The sequence below is a fragment of the Prenolepis imparis genome, unplaced genomic scaffold (genome assembly GCF_030444845.1).
Source record: "Prenolepis imparis isolate NDT839.2.m4 unplaced genomic scaffold, iyPreImpa1.0 SCAF_8, whole genome shotgun sequence".
Lineage (NCBI taxonomy): Eukaryota > Metazoa > Arthropoda > Insecta > Hymenoptera > Formicidae > Prenolepis > Prenolepis imparis.
Window position 1 is genome coordinate 13,288,959 of NW_028141166.1, and position 26,584 is coordinate 13,315,542.

At 35.3% G+C, this 26,584-nt stretch overlaps 3 protein-coding genes across 5 annotated transcripts; 1 reads left to right on the plus strand and 2 right to left on the minus strand.

Moving 5' to 3' along the window:
- Mau2 (Mau2 sister chromatid cohesion factor) lies at positions 1-4,377 on the minus strand. 2 transcript variants are annotated; one of them, XR_014425917.1, is made up of 9 exons: positions 3,926-4,377; positions 3,508-3,687; positions 3,145-3,423; positions 2,807-3,053; positions 2,476-2,723; positions 2,063-2,268; positions 1,681-1,883; positions 1,357-1,613; positions 2-1,259 (listed from the first exon to the last, which is right to left on the minus strand). XR_014425917.1 is itself a non-coding variant. In XM_083044558.1 (8 exons), exons 1-8 carry the CDS (start codon positions 4,148-4,150, stop codon positions 1,417-1,419), a joined length of 1,785 nt encoding a protein of 594 aa, XP_082900684.1. In that variant the 5' UTR covers positions 4,151-4,377; the 3' UTR covers positions 1-1,416. The 2 variants fall into 2 exon arrangements, 1 of the variants encoding a protein (XP_082900684.1); XM_083044558.1 differs by having other exon boundaries at positions 1-1,613.
- Positions 4,167-21,000, plus strand: LOC145939924 (uncharacterized). Its single transcript, XM_083044567.1, has 3 exons — positions 4,167-4,267; positions 5,540-6,501; positions 8,474-21,000. The coding sequence occupies exon 3, from the start codon at positions 8,556-8,558 to the stop codon at positions 9,042-9,044; it is 489 nt and encodes a 162-aa protein (XP_082900693.1). The 5' UTR covers positions 4,167-4,267; positions 5,540-6,501; positions 8,474-8,555; the 3' UTR covers positions 9,045-21,000.
- LOC145939918 (cytoplasmic dynein 2 intermediate chain 2) lies at positions 20,927-26,299 on the minus strand. Of its 2 annotated transcripts, XR_014425918.1 has the most exons (10): positions 26,085-26,299; positions 25,904-25,988; positions 25,406-25,621; positions 25,098-25,332; positions 24,802-25,003; positions 24,512-24,711; positions 24,304-24,446; positions 23,400-23,602; positions 22,720-22,867; positions 20,927-22,183 (listed from the first exon to the last, which is right to left on the minus strand). XR_014425918.1 is itself a non-coding variant. In XM_083044559.1 (9 exons), exons 1-9 carry the CDS (start codon positions 26,141-26,143, stop codon positions 22,798-22,800), a joined length of 1,413 nt encoding a protein of 470 aa, XP_082900685.1. In that variant the 5' UTR covers positions 26,144-26,299; the 3' UTR covers positions 22,662-22,797. The 2 variants fall into 2 exon arrangements, 1 of the variants encoding a protein (XP_082900685.1); XM_083044559.1 differs by lacking the exon at positions 20,927-22,183 and having other exon boundaries at positions 22,662-22,867.
- Positions 26,300-26,584: the final 285 nt, after the last annotated feature.

The following is a 26,584-nucleotide window of genomic DNA, read 5'->3' on the forward strand; positions in this document are numbered from 1 at the left end:
AGATATTTAATAAACCTGTTTTATTACATTCTTTTTTCCATTGTTTGCATGTGTACTTTTTACTTTTAAAAATATATACAAAATATGTTCAGAGTAATTTAAACAAAGCAAAGAATTTTACAGACAAATTCTTTGCCGTTTAAGTTACTACGTTTTTTCTAAGGCCCCTTTTTTATTTACTGTAATTAATACTAATAATAATTACATTTTTATTATATATTCATACAATACATATACTGAAACATCTTAGGTGTATAATAGGTAAAAAAATTGCTTATCAATTTGCAAATTTTTGTACCTATCATCCTCTATCATACCATTTAATGAACGTGCTGTTATTCCGTTATGTCCACAGCCAAATTATTAACATTTACTTTGGTCATTATAAAAAGAAAGTTTGATCAGAATATATCAGTAAAATCATTTTAATAATTCATTCAGATAATTTATCAAATCTGAAAATTAATTCAGTTTTATCCGTCTTATGTTTATGTTATATATGCGTATCCCTATACATAATTATAATTCAATATATACAAAATTAATCTAAATTTTGATACTTGTTCCCCATCTTCTTTACTCATGACAATTTAAAAGTTGATTGTGTTTCTTCCACTAAGATTTTGTTATTTTTACAATAATATAATTATAAATTTAAAAAATAATACATCCAATATGTATATATATTCCTTCGGGGGGTTTAAAAACTTAATATATTCATTTTTATTTGCTACAGTTTTAACGTACTAACCATAGTGGATTGACAATGTTTAGAGAAAATTTTGCAAGACCATATTAGAATCTGAAATATGAAATTGATAAAACTTTTAAACAAAAATAAAATTTTTTATTCTATATTTTTGTGTGATCTATACTTTCTATGTGCAGTACAAATCTTACTTAAACACATTGTGCGGTAGAACGTTATATAGTTTTAAAAACGCATCATATGTTAAAAATCGTCACTTGTATCCTTCTTATAGAGTATAATTCCATACAAAACAAAAATTATAAATGTAAAAATAAATTTAAATTATACAAACTTGGAGTAAACAAAACATATCAATCTAAATTATCAGTCCCTCCCATGTAATTTTGATGACTCAAATATTATTGTATGTAAACGTTATCACACAAGCTCTGCAGCTATAACTAGTTGCCACATGTTCTTGCAAAAATCATATTTAAAAAAATGGATATTATATCAAATATCCAATAATCCTTTCATTTTTTCATCACTCACAATTAAATCCGATTTTCTGAAACATTACCAATTATAATTATTCTCTTATTTGAATGATGCTGAAACAAATTTTACATTTTACAATCCAATAAATAAGTAATACAAATATATACCGCTTCAGATAATCTGGACAGTTTAAGTAAATAGACACACTTAAATATCTTTTTATGTTATTAGAGAATTGCTTGCGACGTAGATGGAGGTGGATTGGTTGATGGCGCAGGCACTGGACCATCTGTCCATTGAATAAGAGAATGCTCACTCATTTGAGTACTCTGAAAATGGTCCTTCAAAAGGGTTTGAGAAAATGTACAGTGCATTTGATACGCTTCGCTTTCACGAGTAGGATCACCGCAAATTCTATACAAGTCTGTAATATCAATTATGCGTGTAAGTAACTAATCGAATTATATTGTACACAACTTATAAATATGTACCTTTAAGAATAGCAGTAGCCCACAATTGTACATGTACATCAGGTATTTTAGAAGCTAATTGCATCGCAGGTGTGACCATATTCATTGATTCTCTACTATTTCCCAACGAAAGAAATATATGTCCCAAAAGCACAAGACTACACGAAGTGAGTCTATTCAAGTCTTCCGAATTTGCCATTTTTAATGTTTCTCTAAGATATCGTCTAAAAATCGTATTTATATATTGAGGCATGAATTATTTTACGTATTGCTAAAACTAGATTGTTTTATCTTCTCTACTTTTCAAGAAATTAAATATATATATATATATATAATTTTTTGAAATATATATATATATTACTTATAAGAGACATAACAATAAATTTTTAGAAAAAAATCTTACTTTGCTTCATTATATCTAGCGCCAAAGAAGGCTTGGAGTCCCTGTACATAATATGCAGCTGCCCTCAAGGAGTGAGAATGTGATGGTAGAGATTCTGGATTTATCCTTTCTAATAATGCTCCTAATTCGGCGTCCCTTTTCGTTCTCAGATATACTATCGCCAAGTTCAAATTTGCGAATGTCCAGAGTTCCCTCTCCTGTGATGTCTAAAATGAAGGTAAAACGATTTTTTTTACAATGTTATTAAATAACGATATAGATATTTTATCAACCTAATTTAAATTTCTATGTCAAATTCGCGACAACTAAAACAGTAAAAATAAAAAAATATAAGAAATATTTAGATTTAAATAAGAACTTAAGTCGTTACAATCTGTAACATTAAAGATAGATAATAACACAGTTTTTCTTACTCTGAGTGCAGCAGTAAATTGAGTCTCTGCATCTTCCATACAATTCATAGACATTGCGTATAAACCTAGTAATGCGTGTAATTGCGGTCTATGGCCTTGAAGTAATCTAGGCTGTCGCCTGCAAAGCTGACAAGCTTGAGAAATTTCTGCGAGAGCCACGCTTTTATTTCCCATTACAAGCCGACACATAACTATATGTTCCAAAAGCATTAATTGAAACACGGACAAGATAGGCTTATTATCGACAACTGTAAGATGATAAAAATTTTTAATTAATTAACCAAGCTTTAAATTGATACAAGAGAATAAAAGATGTATATTGTATATTTACTTTTCAGTTTTTCAATTTGAGTAAGGGCTTTATCGGTATATTTCTGTGCTTTATCCATATATCCGGCTTGCATAGAATGCATGACAGTTACTAAATAGACCAAGACATATAGATGATCTTTTGGCATCCATATAAACATATCTCCTATATTGGAACCTGTGACTACGTCGTCAGTCGGCCAACTAGGAGACATTATAGTTTGTATACTCTGTTGCAATTGTTTTAAACAAGGTTTCACGCTTTTCACCTAATTTAAAAAAATCAAATATATCTTTATAAATTAATATTGCATAGTATATTTACTATATAAATCGTAATGTTTATAAGTATATTCTTACCTGGCCTGCCATGAGGTAGTGACACACTTGGAGAACTAAAAAGTACACTTTCAGATATTCCTTTTGATGCGGACTACCTTGCCAATTTTCTACATGATGTCCCGCCGAATTTAAAAGAGGATGAACCTCTGTGAATTTTTTGTCTATCAAAAGAAGCATACACCGAGATAGAAGAAAGAGAACTCTGGTGTAACTAGCGTTGCTTATGTGAGAATAATCCACACCCACTGCGAGCAGACTGCTCGCTGCGACAAAGTCCTTCTCCGAGGCATGAATTTGCTATAAAACATAAATTAGCATTTTTCAGAAACACTAATTCTACTATATTTTCAGAAAAAGTAAAATAATCTTTATTGAATTTACCGCGAGTTGAAAGATAAGTCTGCAATGCCAGTAGACATTGTGCTGAGATAATTCTATCGCCTTCCTCAGTATCGGCTTGCTCAGGTTTGGCTGTTGCTGCTGCTCGTACAATTCTGCAACCACACTGGCCGCTTCGAACTTGACGTCGTCGAACGTATTTATGTTCTGACTCAGTCGCCACTAGAGAGAATAAACGAAGAATCATTAGTTATTACTCGAGATGGCAGCTCTAATTAAGCTGCTGATTATACATACATCCCATACTTGTTATGTTGTCGACACGGCGAGGAGAGGTTAGAACGAATGGGAGACGAATGTGCGAGGAATCGCTCTGAATTCGCGAGAGAGTAACGGGACGGGAAAGATGCGGGGATTTAACGTCGACCTCGAGGTACGTGTAAACGAAATAACGACTAACCGCTTGATCTAAGTGAGATCGCGCCAAATCGATGTTTTTCGTGTGCGTGAGCAGGATGTTGCCGAGCTGAAGGTGAGTTCGCGCCTCAACCCGCGGCGGTGGCTTGAAGTGGAAAACCGCCTGCAGACACTGGATGCAAGACTTGACGTTGGGCGGGCTTGACGTGCGAAAATTCTCGGCCAGACCGAGCAACGAGAGATACCAAGCGTCCTGAGAAGACGCCATTTTGACATTTCACGCACGGTGGACGGACGACGGAGACGGACGGACCATTGAGCTCTACAACACGCACTGGAGGAGGGAGACTTCGAGGATGGGGAAACGACCCAATTCGTAAAAAAGGTATACATCAAAATTATTCAAAATCAAAACATTTCCTGCAAGTTGCGCACCGCTTTTACCGCTAAATATCTCATGAGAAATATTTCAGTTCGGATGATATAATTTCTTCTTCTTCTTCTTATAAATTACTGGCAATAGGATGACAAAATGATCCATCCATCAAGCCATAAACTGGTAGAAATATATACATCCATTGGCGCAGCGTCAAAAATAAAAAGTCCTCACAAAAGTCCAAGTCAGATGATATAATTTAAAAAGAGATAGAGATACAACCGAGAGAAAATGAAGTCTCTTTCTGACTCTAATTTTTTTTATCAAATTAATACGGAGAAGGCTCGTTCTAGGATTCTACATATAGAGGGATGGATAAATCCTATCGTAGTAAACTACGGGTCTATTCCAATCTAATCTGCGCACAATAATATTTTCATTTCGTATATCTATCTCATTTTGTAAATATACAGTGGAAAGAAAAATATTATGCAGAGTGCGTTCGAAAATCCGACTCGTCTTTGCTCCTTTAATTCTGATTGGTTGATTAAGGCTCCTGGGCTCACCGCGGCCATATTGGATTGTGAATTGTGACGTCAGAGGCGAGAAAGCACACGCTGAAAATTCTTAGATGCCATTTTTTAATGAAAAGATATTTCGATTAAACAGCACTTCAGATGGCTTTAGCACACTCTTAAAAACTCCTGAAAACTATCCTTTTCCCTTTATAATCAATCAACATCTGTAAAATGATCGAGATATCAGACTTTGACATGCGGAATGACTGCGCATGTGCAAAGACCAGACGGACTGGGCTTCATAATATTACATTTTACAGCTGTTGATTGATTATAAAGGGGAAAGGATAGTTTTCGGGGTTTTTTAAGAGTGAGCCATCTGAAGTGCTGTTTCATCGAAATATTTTTTTATTTTGAAATGGCATCTAAGAAATTTTAGCGTGTGTTTTCTCGCCTCTGACTTCACGATTTCGACATGGTCGGAAAGGAGCCAGGAGCCTTAAAGCTACTTTACCCTACGAGTAGGATTTCTGAACGCACCTTTATTTCTACATGAATATGCGACGTGAATTTATCTGCGCATATCTTTCATCGATCATTATAAACATCGAGTGTTTAGCGATACTATAAAGAATTCACTGCGTACGGATGTGTTGGTAATGTCAAAAAAATAAAACATTGTTGATCTCGCTGTAAGTGTGCTTCTTCTTTATCTAAATTTACGTAAACAAAAACACATACACATACATATTTTCTTTGTCAGACAGGGAGAGAACGAAGTTGATCGGTGGGGAGTGACATGCGCAGATCGACCAGCCGATAGCGGAGAAGGGATTCTCGTCTTTCCGTTACGAGCAAACGAGATCTATAAAAGTTGAGGCAGCAGAAGGCGAGAGGTAGTGTTAGAGGAGACGTGTTGTAGGAGGATGTAGATATATAAACGAGAGCACGAGAGTTTGCTTTTTCCTCAGTTGCAGTGAGTTATTTGTGTGTACGATTTTAGAGAGAAGCGGATAACGAGAGATCGACGAAGAGAGGAAAAAAAACCAGGGCACACGAGTGAACATACGGAGAGCCCGAGACGTAAAAGCAAGCAAGCACGCGCGCGCGCGTGTGTGTGTGTGTTCATCTCTTCTGTAAAAACCAGGACACTCCGCTTATTATTACGGCGAGAGTTCGATCTCCGAGTTTCGCGGAGAGCTCGGGTGCTAGATCGACATATTGCATATTGGCTGGGGATCTGGCAGCGCCAGAGCGAAGCCAAACAACTCGTGTCCGCCATCTTGGGCTAGAGAGAAGTCGTTGTTGTGTGTTTTTCGTGTCGCGTCAGCGAGAAGGGAAGAAAAGGAATTCTCTCCGCGAGGATAGGAGGATAGGAGGCCGCGCGAGAGCGACGAAGGGAAGGAGGCAGGAGGAAGGAGACGCTAAGGTGGCGAACGGTCACCGGATGTGGTCGAATCTGCGAGGAACGCGCACTGGGAGGACCGCGAGAGAAGAGGAGCTCGAAGCGAGGTAGCATCGCGCCAACAGGTTTTCGGGATACTCCGCCGCATATTATTCCTACGCATCGTCATCATCGTCGTCGTCGTCGTTGTCCTCGTCCCCACCATTGCTCTACCCTGGATACTGTGATTATTGCGCAGTTGGAAAAGTTGTTGCCGAGCACGGAGGACGCCGAGAAACGCGGGGAATCGTCTCCGAGAGGCAGACCCGCGTTAATTACCGGTAAAAAAAACTCATTATTATACTCTCGATCGTATTCAAATATTTTTTTTTTTTTTAAACTTTTTTCTCGAATTTAATTGGCATCAGGCGTATTAAAAATATTTGATTGGTTTGAAATGTGTTGAATTGTGAAAAATGTAGCTTAAACATTTTTTCCTAGTCGTTTGTTCAATATGTAGTATCTAGGTTGAAGAATTATTCAGAACTTTGGCGAATGTTCGAGATATTTGATTTGAAACACAAAAGCTGGGTCCGGACAAAGGACGGACAATAACGGATCGTTCAAGAGATTATTGTGCGTTCGTTTTTCGTTTCGTTGTGCGATCCAGGAAACGGCTTTGGAAAGGGGAAAGGGGCCGGGTCACAATAAAGCGTAGAAATAAGATAGAAGCGAGGAATGTATATGAATGCGTATGTAAGGACTCTGCCTCAATAACGTAAACAATGTTTTATTAATGCGAATATCTGTTCGTATTTGTGTTGTTTTTCCTATAAATCTCAATGAATGTAAAATTTCGACTTGTAGCTATTATATTGTCTCTTGTAAATATCGTTTCGGGCATTGATAAGATTGTGATTTAATCTCCTTAATTCTCAATGAGCGAATAAATCGAGAATAAAATCGGTGATCGAATGATTTTTTTGTGTCAACTATTTATGTAAAAATTTCACAAAATATTGAGATTTATGGAAAATAAAACACAAGTCCGAATAGATATTCACATAAACGTAATCAAATAGTTTATTCAAATCCTTAGGCACGTTATCTCTCTTGCTTTTTATTTTATTTTTGTTATTTTATTTTTATATCTATTATTTTTAGTATTTTATTTTTACTATTTCATTTTTATTATTTTTATTTCTACCATGATTCAAGATTGTTTCTTGGATGCTTGCCAATTTAATGTGTGTTTGCTGCAATTCTATTCCATAATAATACTTGATGAAATTAATGAATATAAAATTAATTTTGCTCTTATTTTAAATCTTATCTATCATACATACGTATCGTTAAGAAGGAGATTCGTGTTAAACGTATCGCGATGCTTTGAAAAAAATGTTGAATATTCTTTTTTAAAGACGAATATAAATATTAGAGAAATACGAAATAATAAATAATTATTGCGCATATAGCAACTTTGAATAATCGTCTTATTACGATATATAACAATAGAGTTATAAATTTTATATTGTACCTTCGCGTCTTAAACATATCGATAAGAGTGTTTATTTTTTGTCACGATAAAATGCAACGGTCAATAATGTTTATGTGGAGAAAAATGCAAGCTCGGAGGATCGTTGCAGCACATTTCGCGTTTATCATTATTATGTAAACAACAGCAAGTCGTCAGTATATAAATATTTCTACGCTGCAAATATGCCCTCCTACAGAAGGACTCGTCATAATATCGGGATGAATGAAATTCACAACATGATGGATTATTTTTTTTATGTCACATACACAATCGGATTGTTTAAAATATGAATCAGCATGACATTCACGAAATCTTAATTTTAATTAAAACGTTTTTGTGCAATTTAATAAATAAATTTAATGATCAAGTTTTAATAAAAATAAATAGTAAATTTCAGTAAATGAATATAAAATCTGCTCTCTATATTATATATAATCTTAGCACTTTTTTTTACTCTTGTTATTTTCAGTTTGTATTTACATAATTCCACAGTAAAATATTTAACATTAAATTTAGAATTCACCATAGTACTCTTTACAGTACAATCTTTGCTGCAATTATATGTATATGTACTAGGTATATACTTGTATAATATTTAGTATAATGTTCTCTTTTCGAACAAAGAAAGCAGCATTTCCTTTTTCCGAATAAGGAAAAAGTAGCACTTTAGTATATATCATTATGAATACAGCAAAGATATCGCCGTAAAAAAAAATCAAGAAATTAAAAAAAATGCAAGATTTTTGTGTATTTCGACAAAGCGCTTCCTGTTGCAGGCCGACGGTTTGGTCGGTCTCGTGAGGAGGGTGAGTGACGAGGCTACGAAGACGGGGAGAGAGAAAGACAAACATCCGAGCCATGACGAATTCCGCGCCCAAGTTAGACAACGCCAAGGTGGACCGACAGGCCTCGCCGAAGGTTGGGTATCAGTCCCAGCACAATCATCATCACCATCAGCATCATCGTTCAAACAGTAAATCGTCGCCGTTCCTCTACAAGAACGGCCGCCACGTCGCCAGGAACACCAAAGACGGCCGGCAGAGCTGCAGCCCGTATAGCTCGTATAGCTCGTCGTCGAAAAGTCCGAGGAACTCGCCGCAACATCATCATCAGCAACAGCAGGAGCAGCAGCAACGCTGTGAGCAGCGCAGTCCAAGCAGCAGCCCGACCAACAACAGCTTCTACGCGGGCGCCAAGTTCTCGGAAACGCCATCGCCGGCAAGCGTGCCCAAACCGCCGAGTCGTTGGACGAGCACGGTGACTAGACTGATGGACGACTGTCGCCGATCGACTAGCGCGAGCGAATACGCGAGCCAACTGCATATAGTGCTAAACGTCCAGGCCTGATACCCAAAGACTAACAACGGGTCCACCAGCGCCGTTCGAGAAAGGAGGAGGCGGCCGTTAGCAGCTCCTAGAGAATCAGGTACGATAGGGAATCATCGTCGATAAAGTCATCATCGGCCAAGAGAGGATATAGCGAGAGTAATAATTAATATAATAATATAATAATAACGATGATAACGATGAATGATGATGGTGACACCGTGTGTAGGCCGTATACACACGGGTTTTCGATTTTATCGCGCGAGTGGATACCATAATCCATTCTTTACGCTAAGCTACACATCCAGCATACAGACTTTAACCGTAGACTATGCACACGGCGAGATTACAACGCGGTGTATCGGTGCGTCCCGATGTCGCGATCGATCATGTGTGTGCGCGCGCGCGCGCGCAAGAGATACATACATTATATATGTATATGTATTGCGTTCTTTGGAACTCTCATCACGCGCCATCATACGCTGTGAAACAAAATGTAAGTAATACTGTATTTTAGATTATCGTATACCGCTAAACTTTCAAAAGGAACATAAGGAGAGCCCTATGTACGTACATACATATATTATCTATACAACATCCGAACACACAGAAAGAGAGAAAGTACAGCCTCAGTCTGACGATACGATAAGCGCGGACGAGCAAAGTTGCGCTTCGCGATTCTGTCATACGAGATGTGCTTCAATATCGACGCGTTGAAAAAAAAAAAGGAAAAACAAGAAAAGACGTGTTTGATAACTCTGCGAGAAATATTTTTCAAGGCCCGCGTTTCGCATCGCTCTCAAAGTACCCGGTGTTTCCGCGCGCGTTTTTATCTTGTCAAACCTCCAATCGTCTTAAGCCAGCAACATCGGAGACGTCGCGGAGATGCTGGACAAATAACTATTCGTTTAACAGCCGCCCGACTAATGATCGTTATCAGTATACTTCTTTATTAACAGTTTTTCTTTATCATTTTGGTATTACAGATTGTAGAATATAGTTTCGTATGGGAGATAATTTCAAGTAACCCTTTTTTTTTTCCTTTTTTTCTTTTTTTTTTTTTGTTGGGGATATTTTTACTTTCTGCTACATTATTCTACACATGAAATAAGTATAACTATGTAAGTTTTGAGTTTCATAATGCAAGTTAGGAGATGGGAGTTATAGATGACTGTAAATGACATAATAGACAGAAAGGATCGGAATAATAGGGGAAATATGACTGATAGATGAAGATTTACACACGAATGATTACGAGTGAATGCTATGATTGTATGAATGCTTCGGACATATTAATATAATCATTACGACATTGCATTAAATCCAAATTTTGATCACATTTTTCGTGCTCGATTCTCGGCACGTTTTTCAATAAAATTACTAATAAATTGCACATAAATTTAAGATTTATTTTTATAATGGCAAGAGAGAATGATATGAGAGCGAAAACAGAGAAATCGAGATAAAGCAGTATTGTCGAGATGAGAAGGAATATTGTCAAATTTGATCATTATAAAAACGAAATATTTTTCTTATTTATAATCGATTTATAATAGATTTAATCTATGCTCTTAATGTGTAATTGTCGTGATGATTCTATTGTTTTTGAAAAATTCAAATACGCATTTCGATGCTTTATTTAAACACGAAGGACGAGAGTTTTTTAAGGGGAAAGAGAACATTATCTGGTAGCCTTGGTTAACGTCTGATTGTCTTTTTTTCAAGTCGTAATCATAGCTGTAGAACAGGTCCTGATAACAATACGGGGTTAACTAAGGAATTAATATTGTGTCCTTATCAATGGGATGAAAATTCATAAGTAGATAAAAAAGCAGGAACAACGCGCGTTTAACGATAACCGACGTTGACTCAACCCGTCCTTAAAGACTCTTCTTTGTGCGAATTTACGGAAAGTTCTATTATGCTAACAGGTGTAGGAAGTAGGGCGATGCACTAAAGTTTTTCGTTGTTCATAATACTTTACGGGCGCAAATCATATCAAACTCGCATCATTTCTATCTATATTGGACAAGTAAATGGACTTAATCTATAATACACAGTAACGATAACAATAATATTAAGGGTAAATAATAACAATGATAGTAGTAAGATAAGGCCTTAACGATACAAACAGCGTGGAGAATACGATCGATTTGATTTAAGTTTTTAAAAAAAAATTCGTATTTATTCTTTTTTTTCCTTTTTTTTTTCTTTATAGCAAAATTATTTCAAGCCACAGACTGAATACAATTATTTGACGTAGTATTTTAACTAATATGTTATTTTTTTTCTTTTTTTAAGTTTTCTGATAACTTGCAATAGTTTTCTTGCAACAGTACATTTATTTTTCTGCTTACGTCAATTCTTTCTTCGATAAGCGATTATTAATCTTAAGTGGGATGAGTTCGTGGAACAGTTGTGAATGTGAGATACGAAAAAATAAACTCACAAGCGAGGATGATACAAGATTGATAGAGAAATGATATCAAAATATACAATTTCGATTACTCGCTCCGTATTTATAGTTTTGTAAGACGTAATCTTCAGAACACGACGGTATCTATAGCAGTTAACACAATCATGCGTTGAGCTAACGATCGATTTCATTTATGACGTCGGAGATTATTGAAAGGAAGTATATATTTCTATATACGGATATAGAGACAACGACTTGTCGAATACAAACTCGAATGTGCGCGAGACTTTTGTTTTTTTTCTTTTTTTATTTTTCGGTGTTTAGCGCCGTGCGCAACGACTCGAGAGAGAAAATCGATATCCCAGGATACGAAGAGAAAGTTTGGAACTTGTTTCCTTTTGCCTGTACGGACGATTTATGTGCGCGAAGAATTACGCGAAATTGCCAGTCCAGAGATTATTTTTATACGATTGATACGCACTTTCACGTTCAGAGTTTAATTTGTTTATCGTCAACGGCGATAATGAATTCAAATACATGTTTATAAAATCATTCGAAGAAAATGAAATCACCACGCCGAAATTTTAATTACGTGGCAGATTACGAGGAACTAAAAGAATAGCATTAATGAAAACGCAATCGTTTTGCATTATATATATTTTTGTTATTTCCGCGAATCTTATAACAATACGGAATAATACTGATTAACATCTTAAATTTGTTTTGTTTTTTCAACGAAACAAGTTGCATATTTTGTGAATATATAAGTATATATATTAATATATAGTTCGGTCACATATAAAACGACTAATATCGATAAAAATCGTACAGTTTTTTTAAAGATATTTATTCTTTTTTTATGCTAATTATTGCTTTTCGTGAATTTATATATTTCTCGCGAACAATAGTGATCATCAACAAAAGTCGGCGAATCGATTTAGCCCGATCGTTTCTGTAAATGTCAAGAAAGGCGAAACTACGTCTGGAAACACATCGCGCTATTCAATGGCCGTAAAGTCTTGGAATCAATATGTTTTAGAGTCTGTGAATTGTCGAGGTCTCAGAATTCGCGATAGATTCATTAAGCGAGAGAGAGAGAGAAAGAGAAACGAATTAAACACTGCCGTCCGGTGAAAGGAGGGAGAAAGAGGAAATGAGGACAAATTAAAAATGAAAACATATGTATTTATTATTATAAAGACGCGCATGCCAATCAGTCTCATCACGATCTCGAAATAATAATTGTGTAAATATCAGCTGTATAAGCTACAAATTGTAATTTCGATTGTATAAATTTTCCTCTGTAAAATTGATGTACATATGCACGCGCGAATCGTCCAGTCGCGATATTATCGATACCGATAATGAATTTTCGTCTTATTTCTTATCAAGAACGCGAGAAGTCGAACAAGTTGAACATCCTGAGGAAAGCACGCGCACATGTAATCGGGATTTTTAGAGATCTGTGTGGTTTTTTGGCGTCAGGCTCGATTTTTTTCCCTATCGATTTTACGGCGCAAACGTACAACCGGAAAAAAAAATACGCGATAAACAAACGAGGTAGATGGAGTCGGTAAGAGAAAGGAGAAAGCCACCAGAATAGTAGAGAAATCAATCGTTTAATGAGGAGAGTCGATAAGAAATTAGCTGTGATGATGACTCAATAGATACTATTAACTTTTAATTAATAACACTAATATAATACGTGTGTGTATGTGGTATGTGTGTGTGATGTATGTGTGCGTGTATGCATGTATATACACATGTGCACCAATTTAGAGAAAACATTAAGTAATATTTAAGTACGATAAGATGATATATGAGAATAATGATGTTAATAGTTGGATAAAAACAATGATAAATAGATGAGCGAACAGGAGGAAGAGAGAGAGAGAGAGAGAGAGAGAGAGAGAGAGAGAGAGAGAGAGAGAGAGAGAGAGAGAGAGAGAGAGAGAGAGAGAGGGGAGAAGCATCTCCTCTCTTTGTCTCTTCCTCTCGCTCTCTCCTCATAAGAGAGAGCATAACATCTCCGTATTCTTCACGCTTTAATATTAATTAAACGTAAATTTTTGACAGTTCGATAGTAATATCAATATACGGACGCGCTCGAAAGTGGGCGCGATCGAGAGAAAAGAACAAAAAAAAAGAAGAAAAAGAAGAGGCACAATGATCCGAGCGTTATCTATAGCTCGCGGCTTTAAAACGCGATTAAATTGTCGTGACTATAATAAGACATACACACACAAATATAGCTGGTAATCGTAGTTTATATAATTGCAACGTGCCGACGTGCGGTTGGGTCGTCCCGAAGAACGTGGATCGACGAAAAGCGATTTTTAAATGAGCGATTCAAATGAATCACCGCCGCGGCGATTCCTGGTTTTAAGAAAGCATAGGAGATATAGGAGATTCGAGCGTTTTGACGTGTATCTATCTTCTATCTAGTGTAACACTTGATTAGACTTGCTTCGTTTCTGGGAGAAGAAAAGAACTATCGAGGTATAATCGTCGTGTATAATATCTCTCTTTTTAAAGAGAGTTTGGCGGGAAAAAAACCTATACTGAAAGTCCGAGCAAAATGATTTTTTTTTTTTTTTTCTTTCTTCGTTTGAGAGAAAATGTGCAGACGCGGGACGACCCATTTATCGGTCAACCATACAATTGTGATATTGTAATGTACAAAATCGCAATATATATATAGGCTTGGGCTTAAGTGCGAGAGATTTTCGAGGGTCGAGAAAAAAGGATAAGGGAGGATCGTCTTCAAGGCGACCTCGAATAAGTTTTATGCTCGTTGGTAATCGAGTAAGGCTAAACGTACATCGGGATATTATTCTATTGATGCTTTCGATAACTTCAACATTTCTCTAGTGATTGATATTATAATATACTATACTTTCACAAAACGGATTTTTAAGAGAAAGCTGTCGTGTCGCTGAAATGGTATAAATTTCTCGACAAATTTGCAATTTTTTTCGTAGCAATGTACAATGAAAAAATTATATATAAGCATCGTTTTTATTTACAAAATCAGATCGAATTCCGTCGAAAATAATTTAGACTCGAGATGCATTTAAGCGTTTCACTTTCTAGATCCTCAGTAGCTATGTATTTTTTGGTGAACACAAAATACATAATTAATCTTCATTAGTCTTCAACAGATTTAAGACTTTCACTTGCTGAGAATAGAAAATTTCGATTGCTTGTATATATTATATATATCCCGTCCTCGTCATTTTTGTATTTCTAAATTATCAATGTGTCTATTTTCGTTAGTTTAATTTTGCTTCATGCTCGTATTCGGTATGTAATTAAAAAAAGTAGATGATATTTCAAAGAAACTTTCGTTCGTTCTTTCTCGATCGTAGTATAATACTAATAGTAGTGGTAGTAGTAACTATAGTAACAAAAAAGGGAAGAGAAGAAAGAAATGCTATTAAAATTTTACGGTGCTTTTTACAGATTTTCCTAAACTTTCTTACAAATACTTCTTAGAAAAGTACACAATATAAAGAAAATCGCTTGGGAACTTTCACGAAGAATCCTTTGATTAATGATTTTTTAAATTTTAGTTTAGGTCGCTTCGTGAACTTTCTAAGAAACTTGTTTCTTTCTTGAACAAACACACAGTGTGACATAAATGGACTAGTTCTCGATGAACGTTTGTGAATGGATTAGGAGATTGAATGCGCATAGCTTTTTAGCAATTAATAACGTTTTCGTTTAAGAAAGAGTATTAGTTTTTTTTAATGCATCTTTTATTTGTATTTACTGGAGTATATGGTACGCCTTTTAAGGAAAATATTGTATAGACACGAGGACGAACAATTGATATAAGTTTTCATTTTTTCATAAAACGCAGCGGTACATCCTTTTTTTTATTTTGTTTTTTATTTCGCATTGTTGACAAAAAATTGAAAGAATATTTTTATGAAAGATGAAATGGATTATTTGAACAGCAACATTTTTGTCGATTAACATAACGAATCTTTTGTTATATTATCGAAAGTTTTTAGTATGCAAAAATAAGCGAAAAAAAATTCAAACTGCGAATCTCCGTTGTAGAAAGCAACGCGGGCTACTTGAATACGTGAAAGCGAAGATATTGAAGCTCATCGAGAAAAGAAAAGCCAACGTGTTCGAACAGATTGCCGAGCTTTTTCTCACGATTGCGCCTCGAATTTTCCGCTCTTCGTCCGATCGACAGAGAGGAAAATTCCAGGGAAAGCGTTCTGCGAGAAAAAAATTTGAAACTTTTTAGTGTCCAAACTCGCATACGCTCTCGTCTTATCATACCGAGCACTGATCATAACAGGGACACAAAACACACAGCCACACGAAACACTATGTCGATTAATTACATAAGCCTTAAATTTAGGATTAAGTTTACAGAGAGCGAAACGAAGGAGAGAAAGGAGAGAGGAAAAGAAAGAGAGCGAGAGAGTATAATTATTGTACCGAAGCACTTCATGATCCAATGTTACAACGTTATATTCGGAATCAGTTTTAGAACCGCGACAAAAACAGCGTATAATTCTTTTTTTCCGCGATATCAATTAATTATTAATTAATTTACTCCTCGACGAGAGATACAATACATTCCTTCGATTATTTTCTTCTCTCCGCACGAATTTGCGTTCGTCGTTAAATTTTGTTCGTGCCTCTTTATGCCGTCTTATCCGATTTAAACTTTTTAATGAAATTTTAAGCTTCAAGTATTGTAAATTTTTGGAGGCACGAATTTCGATCTCAATCGTTTCACGAGCTTTTCATCTCGTCAAAATATGATTTATCGGGATCGCGTAAGCGCGCGTGTGACGCGGCATATATTTGCATATTTACACTCCGGAAGAGCATCGCATACATCATATGCGGAAGAGAACGGATAAAACTTGATAGTACGAATCATTGATCGTCGATCAACATTTCTAATGTACTCGATTCTCTTTTTAATTCGTCGGGCAAAAAGCCTGACAGGCTGCGTCGAGAAGACGAGAACGGATCATACATTAGAAATGTGTATCGTCCTCATCTGCACAGTTGCATTAATGTACACCTTCGTAAATGACGTGCGATGCGTTTCCGGTGCGAAGCCGCATTCGCGTGCTTACGCGCGCCCTAAAAAATGTACGTACAACCCCCCGGTGAACGTTTGATTTAATTATAAAAGACACTTCGAGGCGCTAGGTAGTTCGTTTTACACAAGTGTATGGTCGGACGTGACGTTTGTCGACGACGACGGCGGGAGGGAGAAGTTTCTTCGCCGCTTTGCAAAGCGTTTTTTCGCGCGCATATATCCTTCTGGAGGAAGGATCGACTCGTCGACGACAATATTTTTTATCCTTCCTTCTGCCGCCGTTTTACGCGGCCGCGCGACGCGACGATACGAGATACGTCCGGATAACTTATACGCAAAAGAAGAGAGGATGCGACACCCTCGCAAGCGTCTCGCATGAGATGGGGGATTGCTAATTCTCTAAAAATGCGGAAAATGCACGAAAATGTCCTCCCTGTCTCTCGTATCGCGGCGATCGTGTCGCCGACAACGAAGAAAAGAGATTGTTCGCCGGTTCACGGCGAGAAAATGCATTGACTATTTGAGCAAATCGAGAGACCATGTACCTTGATATATATACAATATATATATAAATATAGTTTAGCGTATTTCCAGACGATGAATGTGTACATGTGTGTGAGTGTGCATGCGAGCGAATATATGATAGAGTGAATGTGTGCCAAAATCGAGAAGAAAGAACGAAAAAGAGAGTATATATGTACGTATGTGCGTGAGCAAAAGAGCTTCCTTCTCAAGGACACATTTTTCTTGTCGACCCATCGTCGAATTTTTTTTTAAAATAAGATCGACATCCCAATAGTTTAATGAAAGAGAGAAATAAAGGATAATACGCGGACACGAGTACTGTTAAAAGTGTACTATCAAGTAAACATTAAATGTACTTTTACACGTCATCACATCTATCAGTCGGTCCATATTAGCCTTTATTCATCTCTTGATAAATAATCGGCTTTGTACAAGCTGGTAACGCAATGAATCTGCATCAATACGTGGCGCAGTAATTGGAAAAATTATTCGGAGAAGAATTGCCAGGAAAAAATGTGTCATTTTAGGTTAAAAAATTGTTTTCGCGCGCGCGTAAATTTATATTGTAAGACGTTTGATCGTCATTTTCAAACGGCAACATGTGCGAAACATGTATCCTCTTTGGCGCGCGTGTGAAAGCAAACTTTCCCATTCGATAAATAAGCGTAAGGTTCTATTTTTTCTCTTAATTTCTCGGCGCGTCAGAAGAGGGGGGAGGAATATATCTGTGTGTAAAGACTCTGACTCTTGATTGATAAAGAGATTTCGCCGCTCGATTATTGATGGCGTCGCAAATTATTAATGAAAAGAAGAGTTATCTCGAATTCTTAAAAAATTCTGATAATGTCCTGATAAAGATTTGACGATTATAATCATCTATGATCTATGACGTCTTATTTTTTAAGAGGATATCGCACCGTCATGAATATTATAAACATATAGGCAAAGATTATATTCTTTGTCCTATTTTTCATTTTCTTAATAATATTTGTTTTTACTCGCTAAACGATTCTTTAGATATACTGTCATCAAGTTTTTTTAAAGAGTTATTGTATTGTTGATTTATTTTATCAAACATGTGCGAGAACAAGACATATTATATATAATATAAATATTTTTAAAATTTCTTTTTATTTAAGTTACTTCAGAGTTTATTTTAAAGATTTATATATGTATAATATATAATAAATAAATTATATATATAAATAAAATATTTATATTTTTATATTTAAATGTAAGCACTGGATTCGCACACATATTCGGTATTAATCTTACAAAGACGAGAAAATTCGGAATACGATGTATTTAATGAGTACATACTTTTAAAGTAAAATCAATGACGCTATCAAAAGTTTTGTTGAATTTTATGAGATAAGGAGAATATAATTCTCTGTACGTGTGTGTACATATTCCTCCCTCGTTCAAGCACGCAATTTTATTTCTATCTTTTCTTCTACGTTCGTTCGTAAGTTTACACTTTATACTTGAGCATCGCTGTACTGAATTATTTCTCGAAACTCTGGTCTGCTTTAATGGAACAATGATAGAGATACATATTATCGCGCGAGAGATAGAGAAAGAGAGAGAATGTGTGATGCTTCGATAAATATTACGCGAGTTGTTTCTTTTGAAAAAAGTAGATATGAGCGCGATTTCGAGAAACTATGAATATAAATGAGACGCGGGAGCAAATTGACATGACACGTATTATTCTTAGGGATACCAAACGCTTTTGAAAGAAACTACTCGTGTATATATATATGTAGTATAGTGCATACATTTTGTATTTGCAAAAATATAAAAACCGATCGTGATCGAACAATTCAAGCGTGTGTAATCTTAGAGAATAGTAACGTACGAATGACGTTAGGATTATAGACAATACGGTCGCGCAGATCGATGTAAAAGTGTTGTAAGAGAAACATGAATAATGACATTTTTTTTGTCGATACAAGATGTATGTCTATATGAGATTGCGAGGAGATAACGGTATCCGTTGTCTATAGAGAGAGAGCGAGCGAGCGAGAGAGAGAGTGTGAAAGAGAAAGGAAGCGAGAGAGAAAGTGATAAAGAACTGCGAATCTATTAGAGGAAGTTAATAATAGTTATTAAGAATACCGAGTCGCGATCTCTGTGATGATGATAACAACGTTGAGAGACAATGGTAACGACGATGATTTTCCCCCCTCCGTGTTTCTCTGACAATTTCTGTCATGGACACGACGAGATGCAATTAACCCTCGAGGTTTCTAGAGTACATAAGACATAGAGTCGTAATCTACTATGTAGCAATGTAAAAGAAAAAACAAAAAGCTAAATACTTTTAAGGTCCGACCGGAGCGTAATAGACATCATGTATTATATCGTGATTAAAGATTAAGCGGTTTACACATGAGGAGGGATCATCGATCGACGATGATTGAGAGGATAGTGATATAGACAATGATACACATTTAAACAGATGTAAATAAGCGAATTAAAAAAAAAATGCGCATGAGAGAGGGTGGATACTCTCGTCTGAAAACAGACAAAGAGAGAGATAATTATTTTGCTACGCGAGAAGAAAGAAAGACTTCCGGAAGCTGTGCAAGTGTGGTTTCCATTGGCGATCCCGGTTGATTCAAGATTCAAATATCAATGCGACTGATCGCAGAGAAGATAGAAAAGAAGAGGAAGAAAGAAGACGGAGGAAAGAAAGGTGGCGAGGGAAAGAAGAGAAGGGTCTCTCATCGTTACGCGCAAAAACGATCTATCGATCGACATCTGTCCATCCACAATGACGATCCGATAATCCGAGGTTTGCATCCCCGACAATCCGTACCGGACACAATTCTTGCAAGAGACTTCACTTCCGCGATACGCATTCGCGAGGACAATATATCGGGAGCTGTAAGAATCGTGGTTTTCAACAAAAAAAATTATCTTCAACAGAAGTATTCCAGCCAATTATCTTCAGAACGAATAACATAGCCGAGAAACAAAACCTTTTATCTGCTCGGGACGGTTCGAAGGGAGAAGAGGAGATGCGGTACCGAGAGATCGTGGCGATGGCATCGTCGTGATTGCGCGAGAGAGAGACGAGGAGAAGGTCATGTGGATAATCAGCTGATGGCCACCTTTCGACGTGCATCCCATTGTTTTCGCCGCGAAACAACCGTCTCGTGTTTGCGCGTCCGACGAGGAGAATGAAGAGTTGGCAAGAAAGAGAAAACGGAAGGTTGACGGATGCTAATTTCGCTGTTGCGTTCCATCGAGAAGCTGTGCGCCAGGAATCGCCATAACTTTCTTTGTCTTTATTCTTGATATATATAAGAAGAGATATGTGAAGATCGATGGAGATAAAGAGATCGAAATGACCGGAGATGAAAATCGAAGACAAAGACCGTGGCATTCGAAGAAAGAACAATATATAGGCACAATAAAGTTGGAAGCTTTCCGGAAGTTATTCGCTAAACACGCTCGGCAAGAAAGAAAGAAAGAGAGCGGAAGAGTCTTGCTTATGAGCGTAACTATTTATATCATACTTTGATTTGCACGTTTATAATGTCGGTGCGTTTCTCGAGGAAGAAACAATGAAGAAGTAGCAAAGATTCGACATAGAAGAGTGACGGGGAAGAAGAAAGTGAAAGAAGTAGGAAGAAGAGTAAGAAAATGCAAGTTTTTTCGGGTGTGAATGACATCAAGACACGGGGCAAAGAGCGGAGCAGCAAGTATATATGAAAAAAGCTCTCCGTTCGTTAGCAGAGCGATATCTTGAGTCTGAATGAATGGTTGGAGCGAGTGAGTAAAGATTTCCAAGAAGAAAAACGGACCAGAAAATGTCTTTTTCAATATAAAAGGCACCAAAAAAAATTATAAATGTGAAGGTGAAATCAATGAGAGAAAGAGCGAGAGAGAGAGAGAGAGAGAGAGAGAGAGAGAGAGAGAGAGAGAGAGAGAGAGAGAGAGAGAGAGAGAGAGAGATTGCGCGTATGAATGATGACGATAGATGCGGTGAAAGAAAGAGTCCAAGGAAGAGATGCGAGAGAGAGAAAGCTTGACGGAGAGAAGAAACGGAAAAAATTGATAGCCAAAGAGCGGTCGAGAAAATTGGCGTGCAATAATATGCAGTAAATCGATTCCGGTCGACGAGAACCAGGGAAACAAACGTATAGAGTTTTGATTCCTCGATCACGCGAAGACATCCAAAGCGGAATCTTTATGCAACAGTCGAGAGTACCGAGATAATCGTAGTGAGTTTTACTAGAACTTTCCGTTCCCAAGGATATTTGATGACTTCCAGAGTATATTTCAGCGCGGCATGATTATACATCTACTTATACGGGGACGGAGTTCATATATTTCGAAATGTTTATGTGAATCATGTGTGACACACATATTCATATCATTGTTAAACAAAAAGAGAAAGAAAGAGGAGCGAGTAGGAGAGAAAAGCAAGTAAGGGGATGTCAGGAAGATGTCAGAGATTGGATTTTTGATGGTCAAGATAGGGTAAGAAGCAGAGAAGAAGAGGAGATGAGTTGCGGACTCGTCTGACGAGTTTCGCGTAAAAAGGTGCTGTCGCGTTTTAGAAGACATGATAAAAGACCTTTGAAGTTTGTACATGTCGAAGAGAATGGAGTCAACATCTTTCCATTTACGTGAGAAGCGATGAAAGAAATCACCAAGATGGAGTAGAAGAAATTTTCATTTATCATCAGTTTATTCTCCCAATCCTTACTGTTCCCTTCTTTATCATGCCTTTCCCAAAAAAGAAAAAAAAAAAAATTATTTTACAAGAATAGAAAAAACAGAAGAAAACATTTTAACACTTTTGGCCGTCCTCAAGATTTGCAAGATATTTTTCACGAGAGAATCACCTTTATTTTTGTCGTCCACCGTTTCCCTATCTCCTTGTATTCCATTTTAAACCAGATTCTCCCGCATAATCCTTTCACCCTTTTAGGATCCCTTCGGGGACCCGCAAATGCATCACAGACGGTGCTGCATTTCTTGGTTGAAGCAATAAACATATGCACGAAGTGTGCATACAAACTGTCCTTATCAGGGCAAACTTCGCAAAACTGTCCTTTTAAGGGCAAGGAACACCAAAGCATCTGCAATATATATAACTGTCCTTTTCAGGACAAATCTTCATCGTACCTGAAATAAAGTATATTTTCTCCTTATTTTTCCCATTAAATTATCTCTTTTCAGATTACAGTTGTATAATCGTATCAATACACATAGAGGTAATAGATTTATTTATATAGCATCGCATAATTTATAGAGTATAATATTATAGCTCTTTCTTGATATTCGAATATTCTTAATTTTATTTAAATTAAAAATAGTTTAAATGTGAAGATAGATTTGTTATTAGAGTTTAATCTATATGCATTCCTCAATAAGATTGCAAAGTACAGAATATATTTTTGTTATTGTTTCAATAACGTGAATATTATACATAATATATGTTTCTTAATTTTTATCCTCTGTTTCAGGAATAAGCTTTGATTTTGGTGGATATTTTCAATCATAAAATAGCGATGCCCCTAATCTGAGATAAACATGTTTCCAAGAATTATGCGTGTGTTGCTGTTCCTTATCCATCGAGGAATAAAAAACACGCTATGACGTATGAAGAGAAAAAATCAGTGTTTCAAATACTTTATTTGCGTAAAAACGCAGATACACACGTGCAATATAGAATATATGTAGTAGTGTCAGTCCATTCAGCAAATATTGCAAGTAATCGGCGTTGATCAAAACTATATTCAAAACAAGTGACGCGGAAATTTCCATATTTCAACATTTGCCCGAACGTCTCCAACAGCCAGAATATCTCTAAAATAAGTAAAATACATATTAATTTCTATAGTATATATAATATTTTTTTAATCTTGCGTTGGAACTATATGAATACATGATTGTGCAATCGCATTTGACTTGATAAATAGGAAAGACATTTCTATGTACAATATATATGTATTTTTTTTATACATATATATGTGTATAAAAAATAATGTATACATTAGTTCTTGTTTTCTGTTATTTTCATATTAGCAATTTCCTATTTAAAATATATATAGAAATAAAACATATATTCCAACGCAATCAATTAAAATATTCAAATTTTATTCTAGATCTTTTAATTTATTTTTATTTTATATGCATAATTGTATTATCAATTTTTATAAATTTCAGCTAGTCATGACACATATATTTTTAATAAAAAATTAAAATATTTCTCTTTATAAATGAAAACACGCATGCCAAGAAAACATAAGCGAGATACAAATATCGTATCTAAAATTAGAAAGAGAAAGCAGTTTCCGCGAACGATGAGTCATTCGAATTTAATTATGCCTGCGCGTACCTCTTAGAATTGACGCGTAAGCTGCTGATGCTTTGTTTGCCAATAATTTCGAATTTTGCACACGTCATCGGTTTAGCATCCGTGACGTTGTAGAATTTTATATACGCGTCTGCCCCATATGCCGCAAATATGTCTTGATTACCAACCATCCATGTTAATCCCACGACTGTATTGTCCACAGAAATAGTTTGCTGACTAACGTGCTACACGTATGTCCATGTAACAAACAATTACACAATTTATAAAATTTAAATTGATTTTAATACATAATAGATTTATATATATATATATATATATATATATATATATATATATAATTGTCCTTAAAAATTTATCAATCACATATATTAATTTTATCTTCTTGTTCTCGTGTTTATTAACGAATATAAAGACTTATCTTTGACCTTGAATAATAAATGAATCATCCGTAAATGGTTGAAGAAGTCACGTTTTGCAAAAAAATTACACGTTCTTACACGGATGTTGCATTTATTAGTGTCATGGTATATTTATGTAAGAGAAAAGTATAATTTATATATATATTTATATAATTCGTTCGAATACTTTTGCAGTTGCACGCAATATTTGTAGCAAATGATTAATATTTTCATAGTATAAATTATAGACTTCAGCTTTTAATTTTTTTTTAACTTTTTATGCAAAAAATATATATACTAGAATTTTTTAATTTAATATATAATGTAATGGCACGACTTATTTTTTTAAGCTCAATGTTTCAATTAATTATCAACAAACTATTGATTGAAATTTGAAACGTATAAATCCTCTTTAAAAATGCATGTATATATCAAGTTCTCCCCTTATTTCCATAGGGTCAAAGTCATTATTGCTATGGTAATATTTAAAAAAAAAACTGAAATATCTGAAATAGAAGAGGATTTACCTCGTCGAGATTGTATATACGGATCTCTTTATCTGTAGTACTGATGACAAATAAATTATGTAACGGTGAGCATTTGATACAGGTAACGCTACCTTCGAGTCTTTCATATTCGTCAATTACGGGATCTATGAGCGTAGCATCTCCTGAAATTGATAAGAATATATTTTATTTATAATAAAAACTTTACATCTTGTTAACAGGTACAAACCTTCGATTGGAGTTACACTGTCCAAACTACATTTATAGATTCCACCGCATAGTGTTCCAACGACAAATATACTAGGATGTCTTGAAGAGAAATCAAAACTCGTGATACACAATCCTGCTTCCGCAGCGCGTTCGCGAGTTCCTCCGGCGCTTCGTGGCCTAGCATTTTCCACAGGATTACGTTCTTTGACTATCTTGAATCTAAAATACGATAGACATTTATAAATAAATAAGATCGTATCTAATTATATCGCGAAAAAAGAGAGAGGGAGATAATACAGCTGGTAGTACCGTTTATGCAACTGGACGGTTGTAAAGTTAGCTGTCAATTTGTGAATCAGTATATATCCATCTCTGCTGGAACTTAATAATAGGGTCACATCGTTCACTGATCTCGGTCTCCAATACACTTGAGATACACAGTCGCTATGCGTACACACATGCGTGGGTGTAATAGAATCATCATTTCTAAGATTCCAGACCAAAACGTCCCCTGAAAGAAAAAAATAGAAATTGTATGAACATTTATTAAATATAACAAAATTTTAACTTGATATTGTTTTTCAATTCATGTTAAAGAAACTCACAATTAGACAATCCAGCTGCGAGAATAGAGGGTTCAGTTGGGTGATAACATAATGTTGCAATACATCCATTTGTCTCTAACGTTTTGGTAGGGGCATCAGTGAGATTATCCTCTATTGTTAAATTATACAATTGTATTGTTGAAAGATGATCGCACCATGCTTCATGATAGATATGACTGAGGCCTACTGCTAATGTACCGCCAACAGTGCTCCATGATAGATCACTTACTTTAATCTATAAAATGTTTGGCATTAAGTAAATGCATGTACGATAAGATTATTTAACCTTGTTGAAAAAAAAAACATACCTGAGTGTCTGATTCTTTCGATGCACTTATTTTTTTCAATATCTCTACATTAGCAGAGGAAGCTTCCGTAACATTAGGATCATAATCGTCAAAAGCATTGCTACCATAAGCTTCGTCGAGGACTTCTAAGACCCCTGGTGTAACTCTCTTTAGAAATTCTGCCAATTTGTCATAATCTACTTGTGTGTCTGTTTTTTGTTCATTTATTGTTTGAATCTAAAAAATATTAAAAGTAATGTTGCATATGTTTTAAGAAATTTCACCAAATGCAATATAATATTTATGATATAAAATTAATTATTTAAGATAGATGGTATTGAAACAATAAGTTTAGAAGTTTTTAATATAAAAATTAAGTACAGAAGATGTGGAGAAACACTATTTTATTTACAACTTTTATTCACAATTTATAAAGCACCTTTTATTTGTTAAATATAAATAAATTGAATCAAACTCTAAATTCCAATAAAATATAGCATTTATTATAATAAGGGATACCCCAATACTCCTTGTATCTGTGGTTTGCGTATCATCAGCAGTATAAACTATTTCTGTGGTTTGAACATTTGCGGATGTTTCCAATCTGAAAAAAAATATATACGATGTGTTTTAATTATTAATTAAAACAAAAAAACATTGAAGTGTTTTATAATAATACATAAATAGTAAAATAACTTACTTCGTCGTAGACAATTCTGAATTGAAACTCACAACGTCAAAAGATTTAGTATTAAACATTTTTCAATAGAATTAATATTTCTACACTTATCTCTTTTATTTAAAAATTTAAATATATATTTATTCATAAATGTGTAAGAAACAAAAGTATTGTAGATCACACTTCGCGATTGATGTTTTAACCATCTCCGAGACGCTGCACTGAAATATATTTACAGAATATCAGCTGATTGTGAGAGATAGAACTACTCTCACCATCTATGTATTGAAGATAATAACTACTTGCATAAAATTCTACAAAATAATATTTCTCTTCAGCAGATAATATAGAAGGTTGTGAAAACAACATACATATATTATTTGAAATTTGAACATCAGTATAAATGTATAGTTTATTATTTAAAAGAGAGGTTTATATTTGTCAATTATCTATCGATTCAAAGATATTTGTTAATTATCTTGAATCTATTAGTTAACTTTTACATTTATAAAATTTTTAGA

Excerpts from the sequence above, each read along its gene's own strand:
- LOC145939918 (XM_083044559.1), bottom strand. The coding sequence starts at position 26,143 with ATGTTTAATACTAAATCTTTTGACGTTGTGAGTTTCAATTCAGAATTG. Across the intron at positions 25,333-25,405 it reads CGAAAGAATCAGACACTCAG|ATTAAAGTAAGTGATCTATC; the intron begins GTATGTTTTTTT and ends AACATTTTATAG. Across the intron at positions 24,447-24,511 it reads CAGTGTAACTCCAATCGAAG|GAGATGCTACGCTCATAGAT; the intron begins GTTTGTACCTGT and ends TATCAATTTCAG.
- Mau2 (XM_083044558.1), bottom strand. The coding sequence starts at position 4,150 with ATGGCGTCTTCTCAGGACGCTTGGTATCTCTCGTTGCTCGGTCTGGCC. Across the intron at positions 3,688-3,925 it reads GATCTCACTTAGATCAAGCG|TGGCGACTGAGTCAGAACAT; the intron begins GTTAGTCGTTAT and ends TATTCTCTCTAG. Across the intron at positions 3,054-3,144 it reads ACTACCTCATGGCAGGCCAG|GTGAAAAGCGTGAAACCTTG; the intron begins GTAAGAATATAC and ends TTTTTAAATTAG.
- LOC145939924 (XM_083044567.1), top strand. The coding sequence starts at position 8,556 with ATGACGAATTCCGCGCCCAAGTTAGACAACGCCAAGGTGGACCGACAG.